This window comes from Meleagris gallopavo, chromosome 2, assembly GCF_905368555.1.
Source record: "Meleagris gallopavo chromosome 2, MGAL_WU_HG_1.1, whole genome shotgun sequence".
Classification (NCBI taxonomy): domain Eukaryota; kingdom Metazoa; phylum Chordata; class Aves; order Galliformes; family Phasianidae; genus Meleagris; species Meleagris gallopavo.
The window spans coordinates 56,558,381-56,576,166 of record NC_139405.1 but is presented as its reverse complement, the minus strand read 5'-3'; the positions used below and the strand labels follow the sequence as shown (position 1 = coordinate 56,576,166).

Genomic DNA, 17,786 nt, shown 5'->3' with positions numbered 1-17,786 from the left:
TTGAATGTTTCTTCTGCAGGGGTTAAAAACAGTAATCTAGATTCCCAGTTTAGGAAGAACATCAACTTGAATTTTTTTCTTTCTTATTATTGGCAGACTGTACTAGAAAAGACTATATGAATATATCTTTGATTTTCTTAAGATAATTAGAGTGGATTACATTGTTTTTATCCAGTTTAATGTATAGTATTAGTACAGTATCTGATCAAATCTGGAAGGGACCTCAAGGATCATGAATCTCCAAACCCCTGCCAACAAAAGACAGTAGAGAAATTAAAGGTCTTCAGGAAAAAAGCAACTTACACCTGATCTCAAGAGCACTGAGTAAACAAGTATATATTGTCGTGTTTTGTTGGAAAGAGTAAATTGATTTTTATCAGTCAATTCTGCCTGAACTTCCAAAGAAAATCTTGATAACTAGCTTTCAGTTTTATTGAATCTTGCCCCAAATAAAGGCAACTGAACGAAGACAACACAAAGGCTTGTTCACAGAGGGGCCCCTGGAACAAGCAGAGCCCTATGAACACTCTTTAAAAATACATAGCTTCTGCAACAAGGCAAGTCTTACACATTATTGAGTCACCTTAAAATAGTTCAAAGAAAAAAAAAATCTACTTAGAAAGAACAGCAATTATGTGGGTTGTGTGGAATGCAATCCTTACCCATCTTTACTCAGATGTGGCATTTATGGAAGTGTTTGGGTCTCTAAAGTTGTATTGCTCAAGCATGTTACAGGTGTTTTTCACACTTGCAGCTCTAGTGTCAAACCTATTCTGCCTTAAGATCAAATAGGTGAAATTTTGCCCCTCTGAATTCGGGCATGCATTAAAAGATTGGGTTTTGCAGCTCTAATGGGAATGGCACAGTCTGGACTTTTGGTGTATGCAGCAGTAAAGGCATCACAGCTTTTCTTTACCACCAGATTGTGGTACAGTCAGGTAATCAATCACCTCTTGCTTTCTCATTTAAGACAAAAGATGTGATCATCACATTAAAGGATTGTTCCTGTCTTTTTATTATGATAGTATGACTCTTGATGAATTCATGCTAGAAAATTCACGGCTAATTAAATTGCTAATTGCTTGTTGACATAATTTTCTGTTTAAGATCTAAGTTATTCAAGGATTAAAATAAGGCAGTTTTCTACTCACATTTTCTTAAAATTGAATTAGGACCAATATTTTTCCTGTCTAGATTCTCTTTGTTAAAATTCAAACAAAGGTCTCCACTGAAAAAAAATGCTGCATAATAGAGAATGCAATGTGCTAAGCCCCCAGGCAGGTTCAAGTGCTGTTGACCTTGCTCTGATGAGGGACGTGCACAGAAACCATTGTGTGTATATTTAAAAAAAAAAAAAAGTTTTGTGCAAATACACTTGCTAAAATAAAGCTTTTGTTGTGCTCTCAACTTGCATAGATATCAGCTGTTGGTTGGTCTGAGGATGCTTGCCATGTTTCAATTGCCTGTTACCCAAAAGGGATGGATGTGGGAACCTGCTAAAAAGGTGCTGGACTAAATGAGAAGAGTCAAGGTGAAGCAGGGACTGCAGAAAGATATTCGGATCCAAAGGGCTGTGTCATGGTTTCATGATTTTTCATTATCGGTATTCCACATCATAACATCATGCAATGTACTGGGGGTTTGACTGCTGATGCTCAAGTTCCGGGTGCCTGTCCAGCGGAGAAGAGCAGCTACGTTTCCCCAGGGGGCTTTGCGGTCAGCGAGGAGATATAACTCCCGGCAAGGTCACCTGATGCTCTCTTCTCTGCCTGCGCTGCTTCGCTTGCGCTTCTCTGCCTGCGCTGCTTCGCTTGCGCTTCTCTGCCTGCGCTGCTTCGCTTGCGCTTCTCTGCCTGCGCTTCTCGCCTGCGCTTCTCTGCCTGCGCTTCTCATCTCAGCGTTGTGGTAAGGCCGATCCACTATCAATTTCACATTCTCTCTCCTTATAAAATTCTGTTGATACCATATTTAGTAAATTACTTTGTTTTACCTCAGATTGTTGCCACTGTTTTCAATTATTTCGGGGTCCCTTATTTTCTTTTTTTCCCGGGGGCGCGGATCCGCGGATCCCTCCGCCCTTCTAGTCACGGAACCGGGCCGAACCAGCCCGTAAACCGTTGACATTCTTGGTGGAGAATGCGGGCAACAGTTGCTTTTTAGCTTTTTGAACAAATCTCTCTCTCCGCTCTCAGACAGCTTCATTGGGAAAGTTTATCTGTTTCACCAGTACTGTCTGAAAGCGTGACCTTGAAAAGTCCAGGCGGACGGCCAATACTCTAGGATATTTGTAAACTTTGAGCCTTGCTATCTTGTTTCTGTAAAAGAAAAAAAAAGAGAAAAAATGCTTTCTCTACTGAAACTGCCTTTTAAGGGGCTGCATGCCACTGTCTCTTCTTTCTTAATGCTAAAAACATACTGGGCCTTAATTAAGTTCACCACTTTGCTCTATGGAGCAATAGGTATATATAGCCAATTGAAAACATGGATGGAAATAACTATGTGGCATCTGCATATTATGTGGCATACCATTCCAGAGGGAGCTGCTAATTTTACAGGGTTGGGGATTTTTAAGCAGGTTTCCAGCCTCTCCTTTGAATTCTTTATGCGGATTTTCAATGCTCACCTGATCACGTTATTAATCTCCGTGAATGTACTGCTCACCATTTCACTTATTATTAGTATTTATTATATTTTGAGGAAGTCTGCCCCAAAACCAGTAAATACTGAGTGGCAGGGAATGTGGAGAGGCCTGGGTGAGACTTTAGAGAGATGCGACATATAAGTGGGCTAGAGACCGAGGGGTGGATTTAACTATGGATGCTATTGCGCAAATCATTCACGACTGTGACACGTGTGCCACAATTAAACAAGCCAAGAGAATGAAACCTCTCTGGGAGGAAGGGCGATGGCAAAAGTACAAATATGGGGAGGCATGGCAGGTTGATTATATCACCTTGCCACGATCTCGTAATGGTAAGCGTTATGTGCTCACCATGGTGGAGGCAACAACTGGGTGGCTTGAAACCTATGCAGTACCCCACGCTACCGCCCGAAATACCATACTAGGTCTTGAGACACAAGTCCTGTGGCGACATGGTACCCCAGAAAGGATTGAGTCAGATAATGGGACTCATTTTAAAAATTCTCTTGTAGGTACCTGGGCTAAAGGTCATGGTATTCAGTGGATTTACCATATTCCCTACCATGCACCGGCCTCAGGTAAGATTGAACGATACAATGGGTTGTTAAAAACTATGCTGAAAGCAATGGGAGGCGGTACATTTAAGCACTGGGAGAAGCATTTGGCAGAAGCCACCTGGTTAGTCAATACCAGAGGATCTATCAATCGTGGTGGTCCAACCCAGTCCAGCTCCCTACATACCGTAGAGGGAGATAAAGTCCCTGTTGTACATGTAAAGAATATGTTGGGAAAGGCAGTTTGGGTTATTCCAGCCTCTGAGAAGGACAAACCTCTTCGTGGAACTGTTTTTGCCCAGGGACCTGGGTCCACTTGGTGGGTGATGCAGGAAAACGGGGATGTTCAATGTGTACCGCAAGGGAACTTGATGTTGAGGGAGTGCAGTCAGTAATTCCTAGTGCGTGTGTTTATATTTTGTTTGTCTATATTAAGCATGATGTAGTGATGTGGAATAAGGGGTGGAATGTCATGGTTTCATGATTTTTCATTATCGGTATTCCACATCATAACATCATGCAATGTACTGGGGGTTTGACTGCTGATGCTCAAGTTCCGGGTGCCTGTCCAGCGGAGAAGAGCAGCTACGTTTCCCCAGGGGGCTTTGCGGTCAGCGAGGAGATATAACTCCCGGCAAGGTCACCTGATGCTCTCTTCTCTGCCTGCGCTGCTTCGCTTGCGCTTCTCTGCCTGCGCTGCTTCGCTTGCGCTTCTCTGCCTGCGCTGCTTCGCTTGCGCTTCTCTGCCTGCGCTTCTCGCCTGCGCTTCTCTGCCTGCGCTTCTCATCTCAGCGTTGTGGTAAGGCCGATCCACTATCAATTTCACATTCTCTCTCCTTATAAAATTCTGTTGATACCATATTTAGTAAATTACTTTGTTTTACCTCAGATTGTTGCCACTGTTTTCAATTATTTCGGGGTCCCTTATTTTCTTTTTTTCCCGGGGGCGCGGATCCGCGGATCCCTCCGCCCTTCTAGTCACGGAACCGGGCCGAACCAGCCCGTAAACCGTTGACAGGCTGAAAGACAAAAACTGAACTTTTCTGAAGGGTTTCAGAAATGGTACCAAGTCAGGGTGAACTAGGAATACAGAGGCAGGTGCTGAGGTGCACAGGTGAACAGTAGGAACTGCAGTCAGTGTCCTCCCTTACTCTTGGAGACTAATGGCTTTAGTTAAGCCGAAATAAATATTATCCTCACAGATGAAAACAGCCTAAGAAATTTGATGATTAATTTGACTAAAAAGAAATATGTTGTGTATGTCCTTTCAATTCTATTTTCTTAGTATTACTTCCTTCCTATAGCAAAGGCTGTTTTGAATGAAGCATCAAATAATGTTAGCCCAAAATCATTAGTAGGAAGCATTTTGACAGTTTCCTAGTAAATCCCATGGCTTCTGTATCCCCTCTTTCTTTATTCCCTGCTGAAGCATTTTACAGATTCGTGCTGGGCTGGAGAGAGTACTAGAAAAACTGACCCACATAGGCATGAGCTCTCTGAGGTGCAACTGGGGATATTTCTGAAATGCTGGTATGCTATATCACTGAGAACTAGGTAAATGTGTACATGGGATACATAGTAGGTTTAGAGAGGAAATGGTTGAGATTCATTAATTATTACCACACAGATCTATGAACACAACTTCGAACAGCAAATGCTTTAATTGTTAGGAGTGTGGGGAGAGATGCTAAGAAAAGAGCACTTTGTTTTGCTGTTTCTTATACTCTGGATCTAAGCTACTGTTTTTTATAATGAACACAAAGCAGTTCTGGGCAAGAGGAGCGCACAAATCTAGTGTTAGTAGGTTCCAAAGCACAAAACCTGGATATATTTACCTGTGCATACTGCCATTTGGCACAGCAGCACTGTGGAATGCATATGTTTAAAGAATTCAAATTTAACTATTAATATTAAAGTATTGAGTTACCTTGAATTATTAAATATTTTGTATTAAATATATAATTGTTAAATTATTTAAATATAAATATTATGTGTTTAAATATTATGCCAGTGCTTTTAATGTTACAGCATTTTTGTTCTAATATCAGTTTACTTAACTCTGATTTTTGGTTCATCCCGTAGAGGATAGAATTATACCTTTCCAGAGATGGTTTTTCTGTTCTTGTGACTTATGTCTTGTTATGCCACAACAAGGCCTTCAAAATCCAGAAATTTCTCTGCATAGTAAGAAAATGTGGGAGTGTATTTAACCTTCATTCCTGTTTCCTTTGGAACCACACTCAAAGAAGCCTGCTTCTGCTTTGATTTTTTTTTTTTTTTTTTAATGCCCTAATCAGCATTTGTGAATCCCCTGCTGTGCTATGGCACAAAGTTTTAGGAGCTGGAAAAAAAAATGGTAATAGTCTTTCCCCCAACTGACAAATAAGGAAGGAACATCACTGACTTTATTACTAAAGTAAAACTGAGGAAAACAGCTAATCTTGCACATAATACACTTTCTTATCTTTAATATAGGACTTACATTTGTGTCACAGTTTGACTACTATTCAATACAAATTACTTTTGACTTTTCTCCTTTGTAGCTGAGTTGCTTGAGCTAACTCCATGCTTGCATTTGTTACTTTCATGGGTTTTTCTTGTTTCTCTCATTTAATCTAATGCGTATGATTACAGTTCATGTATTACTGAATAACTTGCAACATTCCACTTTGTTAGAATTAATTCCAAATGGTTTTGGAATATTATTACATGAATGTTCGGAGCATCTAGAAGAGGAAAGATGTGGAGCTTTTAGAACATATCCAGAGGAGGGCCATAAAGGTGAGCGGAGGGCTGCAGTGCCTCTCCTACGTAGGCAGGCTGAGGGAGATGAAAATTTTCTGTGAAGCATAGAAACTGGGTTAGCTGCTGATGATACTGACAAAGGCTGTTCCAGGAGTGAAACAAGTTTGGGAAGCCCTACAAAGATGCAGAAGATGAAGCAGACAGTACCCAACTTGGGTGAAAGAATGCTCTCCGTAGTTTAGTTTTTGATCTTTCCTGGGATTTCTCTATGGCAATGGCATGACTCTGATTGTCTCTGTGGGTTTTAAAGTCTTCGTAGCCCAACAGGGAGGGAGGGAGGGAAGTCTCCTACCCTCGTGGACAACAACATCATGATGAATCTCAGAGTTCTGACTAAGGCTGCTTTGAAAGACTCCACCAGAGAAGAATGAATACAGATCCTTGTAGTCTTTTCTCGTACCTCAACCACAAACCATTATTCCTTTGTAGTTTTCCAGCATCTAGTATTCCTATTTCTCAAATATTCCCCCTCTACAACATTTCATTCTAATTCTTTTTTTAATGCTGCCCTACTTTTCTGTCTTTTAGCTTGGCTAATTTCAGAGAGAAAGACAGACAACTTATGCCAAGGAAACCCGTAAATCACTTCATATAGTTTGTAACACCACTGAAAAATCTGTTTGGGATTTATGTCACTGCAAATGAAATCAGCCATTTGCATGCTTCCTTTTATAATTTATTTAGCAATTTGAAAACATTCCTTTAAACAAGCTTTGTCAGCTTGTCATCTACTGGAGCAAAATAAATAGCTTGCTGATGGATCGGATAAATTGGATTTTTATAAAGTCCCATCTATTTCAAAGGTCTTTCTTTTCTCTTGCAGGTTGATACAGCTTGCCACTCCAGAACTGTTGCACGTGCTCCAGAGCACAGTCTTTATTTTTAATTCATATAGCTACATATCCTGCATTTCCCTCAGGCTAGTTGAACACTTCATGCTCCAGCTTCATCTGAAAATGTATGTATATACACAAGCTAAATTCTTAAATCTGATGTGAATCTGGGAAGTTTTAGGTGTAGTGTTCACATCAGCTAGCAAGCTTTGGGCTATTACTTGCTTGTAGATGGCTGTTGAACAACCTCACTTGGAGAAACGTGGTGTTTTGGTTTGCAGGTCAGCCCTGGAAGAGGGCACCAGACTTGAATCCCAGCAGGGTGAGACTGAGTTCCCCTGGGCCCTATTCAGGGCCCCAAAGAGCTCATCTGAGCAATCTGTCCATATTAGGTCTTCCTTACATGAGCTGAGCCCTGCTTGGAGCGGGGACTATCATCAGGGCTCTATCATTATTTTGAGATAGCGGAAAAGCCTTCTATATGTGAACAGCTTGAATATACTACATACAGTTACATATGTTTCTAGTGTAAATAAGGCCTAGATGAGGAATAGGTATGTAAAAATCTGTTTCACAGCTTGCAGTACTGGAGGTTCTGCTTGCACACCAGCTAGAAATAATACCAAGCCAACATCTTGAATGTTGATTTCATGCACTAAGAGAAAAAGAATATAATTATAGCACCCTGCCATTTTCATTTTGGCAAGAGTGCTCATTTTCAAGGGAAGAATGCAGTGGCCAAAGCTGCCTCTGGGAGAAGTGAAAACACCATCAGGAAGCCTGACAAAACTCTTTGGGAGGTTGGATTTCTGCCACAGCTGATGGGATGGCCCATAGCTCTGGCAGCTGTGAAAAATAAAATTATAGTGGCATTCCTTTACAGGTGGCAAAATCTTATGTATGCCTGTGAGTTGGGATGACTGGGGAGAAAAGTGCCTAAACCAATCAAACTTTTATCAAAGCTATTTTATCAAAGCTTCAAAGATGCTCAAGAGGTACTGCTCAGTATCATATATATACAGAAATGTGTTTCTAAAACCTGCAAAAATGGAGATTTAGCCACACCAAAGGCTGTAAACTAACAGCCTAAGAAAACAGTCAACTACCTCCTTGCAATAGGCACGAGGACAAGAATGAAAGCAATGCTGCTCATGGTTTTGTGCAATTGTTTTTGTTTTTTTTTTTTCCTGTGGGCGGAAAGGAAAACAAATCATCTCCTTACAATTGCTTTACCTCTCCTGCAAGTGAGGGAAACCCATTTTCTGTCAAGACCAGAGAGAATCTGCTCTCTGAAGGTGAGGACCTGCAGCATTCAGTGCAGCTCCCCAGGGGCTGAGAAGCACAAAAAATATGGGTGCTGAGCTGATGAGATCCTCTGCAATAAGAAGTGCTTTCAAGGAGATAAGTAAGCAGCAGCTCTGGCTTTTTCAGAAAGATGTGGAAACATTTCTGCTCAGAGCGCACAAGGCTGTGAATCATGAAGGTGCTACTTCATGTCTATTCATTCCTTGTCTGAGGCGGAAAAAAGAAACGTTGTGGAAAATACTGAGAATTCTTTGCCAGAGTTTTCTACTGGAAATGAAAGGATTTTTCATGAATGTTGCTCTGGGGCTTAAAATTGCCTTTTCTGCTTTGAACTTAAGACAGAACTGTTTTAGAAGAAATCAGCAATGAATTTTGTCCTGTATCATGGGCTGGCATGGGCTCCCCCCATGCCATTCTTGCAAACTAGAAACTCTGCTTTTTTTTTTCCCCTGAGGTAAAGGGCAGAGCTTAAATGAAGTGGCTATGTTGGTTGACCTGTACAGATGTAGCACCAGAATGAGAAAAGCTTCTCTCTGCACTTTCAGCAGGGGAGCTTTTCTCATTCTAATGCTTTCTCAAAGAGCACAGATTCTGACACACGAGTGTGTTCAGGCTGCTCCTGCAACGAAGAGCACATAGAGCAGGTGCCATGGCTGCAGTGTGAATGCACTTCTAAAGTGCAGGTGTGGCCAGGTCCAGTGACCTGCCACCAGCCTGTGTGCGGTCCTTTCCAGCTCAGTCTGTTACGTGGCTTAGTTACAGAACTGCACCCAAATCTCTCTGCCCTTAAAAATCTTCTCCCATCACCAAGCTACCTCCCGAGTTACTTTGTAGCCCCAACACTCTGCTCGAGGCTTCTGCATTCATTTCAGTCATGCTGACAGACCTCCACTTTTTCCACTATATTCAGAGTGCTGCTGCTGGTTAAAAAGAGCTATGTGCCAGCAGATGACAATTTGCCTGTATCGTGGTGCCTGGAGTCAATCTTCACTCTGTCTTGAATTGTTCAGGCTGCCATTCGTAGAAAGCATGTTCAAAAGAGGGGATTTACTCTTGTAAGGGCCCTTAAAGACAGGTTTGGCTCCTGCATGGAAATTTCAAAACAAAGAAAACCTCAGAAACAAACAGAAACGGTTAAGAGAAACAACAAAGAAGACGCTGATGTGATATGGTACTTCCAGGTTCTTTTCTGCTGTATTACTTCTCACAGAAATAGCACTGTGGAGAGAAGAAGCCTATACAGATTTTCTTTGAGAATTCAGCCTTGCAACTTTTCTTTTCTGCGAATATCAAGTTTCCTTTCCCATTCATTTACCTTTATCTCACTGCTTCAGGCCCTTCTCCACCTCCCAGACACCTCTATGAAGTCATTCATGAATATCACATAGACACCATGTGTTTGCAGTACAGGAATACTGATACATTAATAATACAAGCCCAATAAGTAATGTTTTATATTTGTTGACTACACAACCTATAAGTGAAGGCATGCAAAAAAGGGGATGTGTTCCTCAGTGCAGGGACTGGCTCACTCAGGGCCTGGTTTTGTACTCTTCGTGTTGACAGTATTTAACAAATAATGACATGCCTGAGTTAGAGCTACAGTAGGAGTCAACACTATACTTCTCAACTCCATTGCAATCACACAGATAATGCTATGCTGTCATTTCACACTGAGCATGCTAATTGTATTTTAAACAACTTTCGGAAGAGTTCTGCTAATTTTAAATACACCTGCCATTGCTCTCATGAAAATGTACTTCAAAATAAAAATGCAGAGACATTCTCATTAGCATGGAAGAGGCTCAGTGCAAAATGCTGTACAGAAGGACTGTCAGTCTGTTCTCTGCCTGCTCCTTTGTCAGTACTTGCAGCCGTGGGGTAGCTATTTGTAATGAGGTAAACTGGAACTCACACCTGAACTTCCTCCACTTGCTTGTTGTGCTAAGTTTGACACATTGCAGAGGCCACCAAGCAACATCATATCAGCACCAGGCTGGATGGTATTCATACAGTTCACCACTGAGTAGCTGGCTTGGCCAGTTACTCTCCCTTGGCAACCAGAGGTAAGAGGCAGGCGCCTTCTTGGAGGCAGATTCAGAGCAAGAGTCTAACTGTGAGGGCTTGCAATCATCACTCCAGCTCCAGAGGGAGGTTTTTACTACAAAACCCACCAACTAAATCCACTCCCATTCATCTGTCTTTTACCCACTAATTCAGAGTGCAACAGTTAACCTCAGAGTGATGTCATCCTGGCCTTATTGTACCACATTTTCCAGGGAATGTAATGCAAGTCTTAGCCTGAGCCCTCTCAGAGCCACGGATAGAAAAATATCCCCCTTCCCCTCATTACAGATGCACACATTAAAAAAAAAAAGTGCAAACCCCCCTATTTATAGGGACAGTAAAAATATAAAGCACATGAAACTTTATTGGTGAAACCATATCTTAAGCTCTCCTTACCTAGAAGAGAGGGACTGTGGACATGGGGCTTTGCTTGGTGGACAGGATACTTGGACTCAGCTGAGCCTGCAACGCAAGAGATCATGGCTCATTGGTGGGCTTACTGTACTACAGGTATGTTTAAGCACCCATGTGTTTAACAGCATTTATAGAAGCAATTCTAATAAAAAGCAGCAGTTTTATGACAGTTAAATCATTGTCAAATTTATTTTTTGAATCTTGCTGCCAATCAACTGCAACTTACTCTCTCACCAACATCTGCTGCTTTCATCTTCAGAATAAAAATCCAAGCCCTGCAAGTCTACTCACATAACAGTTCCAACTCAAATAAGTCTTTATATTAGTCTAAGGTTTGCTCTTTTCCACACCAAAAATTACTGTGTAGAAATGAATCTGGAACATCAAACTTAAAGATGTGAAAGGATCAAGGCTCTACATAACATGAAACGTAGGCAAAGAGGAACTATTCAATAATCTTTTGCCTCCCTCAGTCTCTTCTACTTCACGTGATTCTTGTGCTTCAAAGGCAATCAGGTTGCTTAAAAATCTTCCCAAACAGCAATGACATGGAGGCCTATAGGTGTATCCTATTTGTACTTTTTAATTGGAAGTTAAATTATAAAACCATCTGTGAATGCTCAGTTCTGCAGCAGGCTTAATGCAGAACTAGAGCACGTGGTTTTCATGGCAAGGCACCTCAGCTGAAGGGAACCTAAAGAGTCCAACTCACCAGGCCATGGACAGGATTCTCGTGTATCTCAGGAGATGCTAATAATTACAATCCATTTATCCTAACAATACAGCTCACCCCAGAAATCCTCAGAACAGATGCATACCACCAAGTCCCAGATCATTGGGCTCCTCACTACAGAAAAGACATTGAGGCCCTGGAGCATGTCCAGAGAAGGGCAACGAAACTGGTGAGGGGTCTGGAGCACAAGTCTTGTGAGGAGCGGCTGAGGGAGCTGGGATTGTTTAGTCTGGAGAAGAGGAGGCTCACGGGAGACCTCATTGCACTCTACAACTTCCTGAAGGGAGGTTGGGTGAAGAGGGGTTTGGCCTCTTCTCCCAGGCAACGAACAGGACCCGGGGAAACGGTCGCAAGTTGTACCAGAGGAGGATTAGGTTGGACACGAGGAAAAACTTTTTCTCTCAGAGTGGTCAGGCACTGGTATGGCCTGCCCAGGGATGTGATGGAGTCGCCGTCCCTGGCAGTGTTTAAGAGGTGTCTGGATGAGGAGCTGCAAGATATGGTTTAGTGCTTGTGTAGCAGTGGTAATGAGAAGACAGTTGGACTAGATGATCTTATAGGTCGTTTCCAACTTTGTGATTCTATGATTCTATGATTTTCTGTGGGAATCACTAAATACTACAAATCTAAACACTACAACGCCCAAGGGCATCTATATAGCTTATACACAACAGGCATGCATGGAAAGGGTAGACTAGGGGTAGGAAAAAAGATCTTCCTTTTGATTAAAAAATTAGGAGAACACAGAAACACAATGTGGTCTCACTGACCACAACTAACAGCAGATGAGCGAAGAAAGAGGAGGATTGAAGAGAACGTCTGCAGCTGAATTTTTGGATGCTGCTGGAACAAAGCACGGTGAAAACAAAGACCATTCACCACCTCTTGGAGCTGGAGTTACATACTGCATCCTAGCAGACATCTGGGTGGTTGAAATCCCCTATCAGGATGAGAGCTGGCAACCGCAATGCTTCCTGTAGCTGAAAAGGCAAGAAGGCCTCATTAGCAGGCTCCCCTTGATTAGGCAGCCTATAGTAGAACCTGACCATCAGTTGAAATGGCATATACCATAGATCATAGAATTGCTCAGGTTGGAAAAGTCCTTAAAGATCATCAAGTCCAACCACAACCTAACCATACTACCGTAACTAATAACCCTCTGCTAAATCATGGGTTCCTGAGCACCAAATCCAAACGTTTTTTGAACACATGTAGGGATGGTGAATCAACCACCTCTACACAGTCACCTCAGTTAAAATGAGGGAAAAGGAAGTAGGAATTTATTATCAAAAACCTCCTAGATGCATTTGGAAGATCTTGCAAATCCCACAGATCTAATGAGTCCTCCTGTAAACTCGATTATGAAGGGGGGAAAAAAAGCATATTTTAAACATCAAGGGAAACAGTGCGATATTGCTTCTATGTTTTTAAATTTTGAATAACAAGTGTTAGCAAATCGAGAGACAACTTGAACAAGCACAATGTAGTATTATACACACAACCAATTGTCAAATTTTCTGCAGTCTCCCTCAGGTGGTTAAAGAGGGAATACAACCTTTTTTAACATCAATTTTTGCTGACTTCATCAGAGATGTTACAAATTGTTCAAGTCTTACTAAATAAATATTCTCTGTAAAAGTGACATGAGGTGGGGGAGTCTGCTACTATTGTGGCAGTTCCATATCAGCTACCTGTAATGCAGGTAATAGAAAAAAAAACAAATAAATTAATATCACAGACCTAAATGAAAACTGGAAAAAAAAAATACAAACCAAAATTCAAAACAGAGAAAGCTTTACAAAATGGCAATAGCTCTCACTATTTGCTTCCACGGTGTTATCCAACTTCTTCAATACATTACTGCTATGAAATCCCACTGACTGGAAACAGGTGCTAGTTTACATATTTAAAAGGATACTCTGGGTCCACATCAAGCTAGAATACAAAGCAAGACAATTCAGGAAAATGCCTGCAGTGTTAGTATTAGTTCAGTCAGAACACGCAAGCAGAACAGACAGGAGATGTGCTGTTTCTGCAAGTCTTTCTGGCTGTATGCCCCAAAAAACTGTTTAAGAAGAGAACAAGTGTTAAGAGTCTCACTGATGACAGAAGCTTGCAAAGCCACAATGAGATTCTCACTTCTCAGGTCTGCCTGAGAAGCACTTGATATGGTAAATCCTTATTTTTAATATAAAGTGTATGGAAAAACACTTAAAAAAAGCTTAATACCTCTACTACACCAGTCTTTAAAGCTTTCTTTTTTTTTTTTAATTTAAAAAGTTTGTCAAACAAGATGAATATTTACAAAACGTTTAGTATTTCAACTCTATTACCAAAACCTGCTGACCACAGTACACAGATAAAGAAAGTAGAATATACAAATCTAAAATATAGGGTATCAAGAAAATTTAGGTGACCTGATAAAAATTACAGCATTTCCCAAATGGAAAGGTAAAATGTCAAACAGCATAGCTTTAACTGAGCACGCACACTTCCAGTAAATACAGTAGAGACAGCTTCTGGAGAATCTACACCAGTCTAGTAATTGATGCTAGATCAAAGCCACCACTCACGTCTTGAATGTAAACTGTACATATGAAATTTACAGTTATTTTCAAAAGCTCATTCTCAATCTCCAGAAAGATGTTCTAATGCAATACAATTGATGCAATCTCTTTGTCTAGGAGATTTCCCACATAACAGTTTAAATTTACCTGCCCAAATGATGATAAAAAATTCTTCTGTTGGACAAAAAGAATACAAATTCCTAATATGCAGAAGTCAAATGCAAGTTTTTTTTTTTTTTTTTCTCCTTTTTAAACCAGACTATATATACACATTGAGAGTCCTTTCATTTTCACAGAAACAGAAGGAAGGAAAAATCCAGATGACTTAAATCAAGGTAGGGAGCAGGAATGCTGTAAACTCTTCAGAAGTCCGTGTACTTGCTTGCAGTGAAACTTTAATCAGTGCTTTCAAAGAAAGGCAACATATACCTCATTTAGTGTCTGATATAAATAGTCAAGAAGATTGGCATGCATACAATTAGCTTCACTGTGCAAAAGAAAATGAAGCACAGATCTGTCTGTAGATCTCTTTCCTTTTATACAGCATACCAGATTTCAGTTCAAATGATGCTTCACCTTGAAGGCTGACTTCACATGAAGGCCAGTCTAACACTCATTTATTTCACTGTGTTACTGGCAGAGCAACATTAACAGGCACTTGGCTAGGTTGTTGTGCTGGTGACCCATTACTGAGAGGTTGCTGTGAAACACCTGCTGGCTCCATTTTGCTGATGTGCGTAATGAAACGTAACCGAAGTTTCAAAGCTGGTCTTAAGTTACAAATTATTTTCTCAACCTGTAAAATAGAACAATAATAAATAATAAATTAAGACAGAAACGCATTTGGTAAATTGAGAGTATCTGGACACATTACCAGCAATATAACCATTAAAGATGCACGTTGAAAAAAAAGATCACAGTATTTATGCTAACTTTCTACTTGTCATGTAAAGTTATGGACTTCTTGTGATAATAACCCTTACCCCTGCCCCCTGCTTTGGTCTAACAGTACTATAACAAAGCTCTGCAAAATGATTAACACAATTTATGTTTGTAATTTTATAACAGGATGAATTTTTTAACTAGGTGATTATTATTATTTTTTTTAACCAACTTTGGACACATTCTTGCTTTTCTCACAAGACAAGCTACATTAAGTGAAACAGAAACTAAGGAAAAACTTGAAAGATATGGCTTGAAATACATTGTCAAATATTCAAAATTTTATACAGCTTCGCCCTAGGGCTCCTTTAATAATAGTACTTTGAGAACCTTCAAGCTGCATCTTAAGCTTCACACTACACAAAATAACCCAGAGATCTGAGATATTAGGTCTACTGCAGCTAAGGATTGTAACTGCATAGAAGTGTACCAACTCCCCAGTTTGCATACAGAGAGACTAGACCAAAATTAAGCTTTTTGTTTTACTGCTACAGATGAAAATCATTCCTGAAAAGATTAATTTTCTATAAGGGAAGATAACTGATTTACTTACTTGGTCTTTCACACTGTCACCTGTGAACATGTATTTCATATGATACAGGAAATCACATATGGGATCCATGTAGTTCAGATGTGAGCTGTATTGATCAGCATTCAGGAGCATTTCATAAAATGCCACTCCAATCTGTCTCCAAAGACACAAAAGGGTCAGACTCTACTTTTTAACATAATTGCAATTCAAAAATAATAGACGTTGTATAAAGTGATCCAAGAGCTACGCTTTACCTCTATCATGCAGCGTGTCCTCTCCTGCTGGAACCGCTGTAGAAAAGGACCAACGAGGTGGTAAACATAAAGCAACTGGAACTCTGTTTTCACTATGGGTATCAACACTTCTGTGAGGAACCTGTAATATTTCAAAGGTACTTATCACTTCAACCAGACTTATTTCCTTCTCTTCCCAAAATTCAGCTAAAGCATCAGATTACCTCTGATGGATCTGAGCCTTCGTTTTAGAAATTACTATGACATTTTGAAAATATTAGCTGTTTCAGTGAAGCTCTAGAACATTTCTAGGCATTATTAACTAAAACAAAAAATCTCAAGGAGAAAAGCAATCCCACCAAAGCTTAGTAGAATGCTATGTACAGTGGAAAAACTGTCCTCTGAAGTTTTAACATTACCTTTAGATCAACTGTCATGACTAATTGACAGGAATTCATCATACCACCTTCACTTTTGCCCAGTATGTTAAAACTTGGTATTAGCAAATGATAGCTGTTAGTCTTACCATTAACACAGCACTGTGGAAAGTCAAATCAGTACTTTTTTAAATGCAGTGGTACTTTTCACTTGCCTTAATGACTAAGTGGGCCACTGCTATGTCTTTCAGCCAGCAAAGCATCTCACTGAGCAGCTACAGGGTACTTTCCAGAATTAAAGACACAATGATCATAACTGACACCTTATAATTATACTATAATCAGCACTTTTAGGAAAAGTTTAAATGAACAAAAACAAAACTAATAAAAATTTTTTAAAAGGCAGTCATGAAAGACAGTCTCTAGATGAGAGCTCTGAAACTCACAGACAATAAGAGCCATATTGAGGGGAAAAAGGGAGCTGGAAAAGGATTTGTGATCTACTGAGTGGATTTTGGTGCAACTCCCTACATATTTGCTGGTAAAAATACTACAGGTACAGTTTTGCTATATACAACATACATATAAAATTGAAGACAAATCATCAAATATCATTACACATACTTGGGAATGAGAGAAAGCTGTCCAATGCTAGAATGATGCCAAACAGCATGTGCCAAAGCCAGAGTGTAGCTACAACTCATCTCAGAGTAAGACTGATGACATGCTGTGAAGTCAAACAGCTGGAAAGGGTAACCAACCCACTCTGTCTCTGAAGTCAAGCTGGGACTATTGATAACATTCACAATGTGATCATGGAGAACAATCCAGTATGGCTCCTGGAAAAACAAAGAGTCTGAATTCCTTCTGAGAAGAACATTCAAAATGACAGCAGAGAAAGGATGGGAAACATCATCATATTTCTAAGATGTTTTCAACTAGATGGTAGTTTATATACCTGTTTGACGAACCTGAAAATTAAGATGCATAATACAAAACAAATACATCCATGTCCATAGATATGGTACATTCAAGGACATGACGTTATCACAACATATTTCATTAATTTAATTATTTAGAAAGCTATTGTAAAAGACATCAAAAGGAACAGAGCAGATGTTAAAAGCCTTGGTGGAAAGAGAACAAAAATTTTCTGAGTACAGGCACAAACAGACTGAAAATCCAACATGAAAAAAAGAAAGGTACAAATGCCAGAGAATATAAACAAAGGTTCAAGGAAAACGGTCCAGAGAAATCAGTGGATCAAAAATAATGAGGACAAAATCCATGCTGTTTTTTTTTTGTTGTTTTTTTTTTTTTTCCAAAGAAAGAAACCACTTTGAAAGACGAAAGTCATAAGGACAACTGTTGTACACATAAGCAACAAGTAAGAAGGAAAAGAAAATTAAAGTTATTCAGACTTTCCTGGTCATTACATTCAAAACGTCTACCAAAACATGATCACTAATACTGCATGCACTTGCTTTTATAGCCTTAGGTACATTTATATAGTTTAAGAATATTTCTCTAGAAGTTGAGAGAATGATATAAAGACATACAGATAAAGGATGTGTAAGTGTTAAGACAATTAGATTTGCATCAGAAGCCTTATAGAAAATTTTGACTTTGTAGTTCCAGCTCATAAATAATATTACACGTGGAATCTAACATTTTTAATAGGAGCAATTAACTCATTTTCATCCTAGCCTGAAAACAAAACAGAAAAGCAGAAAGCTTCATCACTTCTTCCATGCTGCAGAAGTAGAAAAAGATGTTTTTCTAG

General features: G+C 39.9%; 1 protein-coding gene and 1 long non-coding RNA gene across 4 annotated transcripts in view; one reads left to right on the top strand and one right to left on the bottom strand.

Annotated features, from left to right (window-relative positions):
• Positions 1-1,560: 1,560 nt before the first annotated feature.
• The window catches only part of LOC146544989 (uncharacterized), a 31,730-nt gene continuing 15,504 nt past the window's right edge, over positions 1,561-17,786 (top strand). The window contains exons 1-2 of the long non-coding RNA XR_014881400.1: positions 1,561-5,976; positions 6,824-6,958. This is a non-coding gene — a long non-coding RNA (uncharacterized LOC146544989). The remainder of the gene's footprint in view (positions 5,977-6,823; positions 6,959-17,786) is intronic.
• Positions 13,598-17,786, bottom strand: part of MED23 (mediator complex subunit 23) — a 34,116-nt gene continuing 29,927 nt past the window's right edge. For all 3 annotated transcript variants that reach the window (XM_085217285.1, XM_031552218.2, XM_085217286.1), the window contains 4 exons: positions 16,628-16,842; positions 15,648-15,768; positions 15,415-15,546; positions 13,598-14,715 (listed from right to left, as the gene is read on the bottom strand). In XM_085217285.1, the coding sequence (XP_085073411.1) occupies positions 14,542-14,715; positions 15,415-15,546; positions 15,648-15,768; positions 16,628-16,842 (642 nt within the window). In that variant the 3' untranslated portion in view covers positions 13,598-14,541. The remainder of the gene's footprint in view (positions 14,716-15,414; positions 15,547-15,647; positions 15,769-16,627; positions 16,843-17,786) is intronic.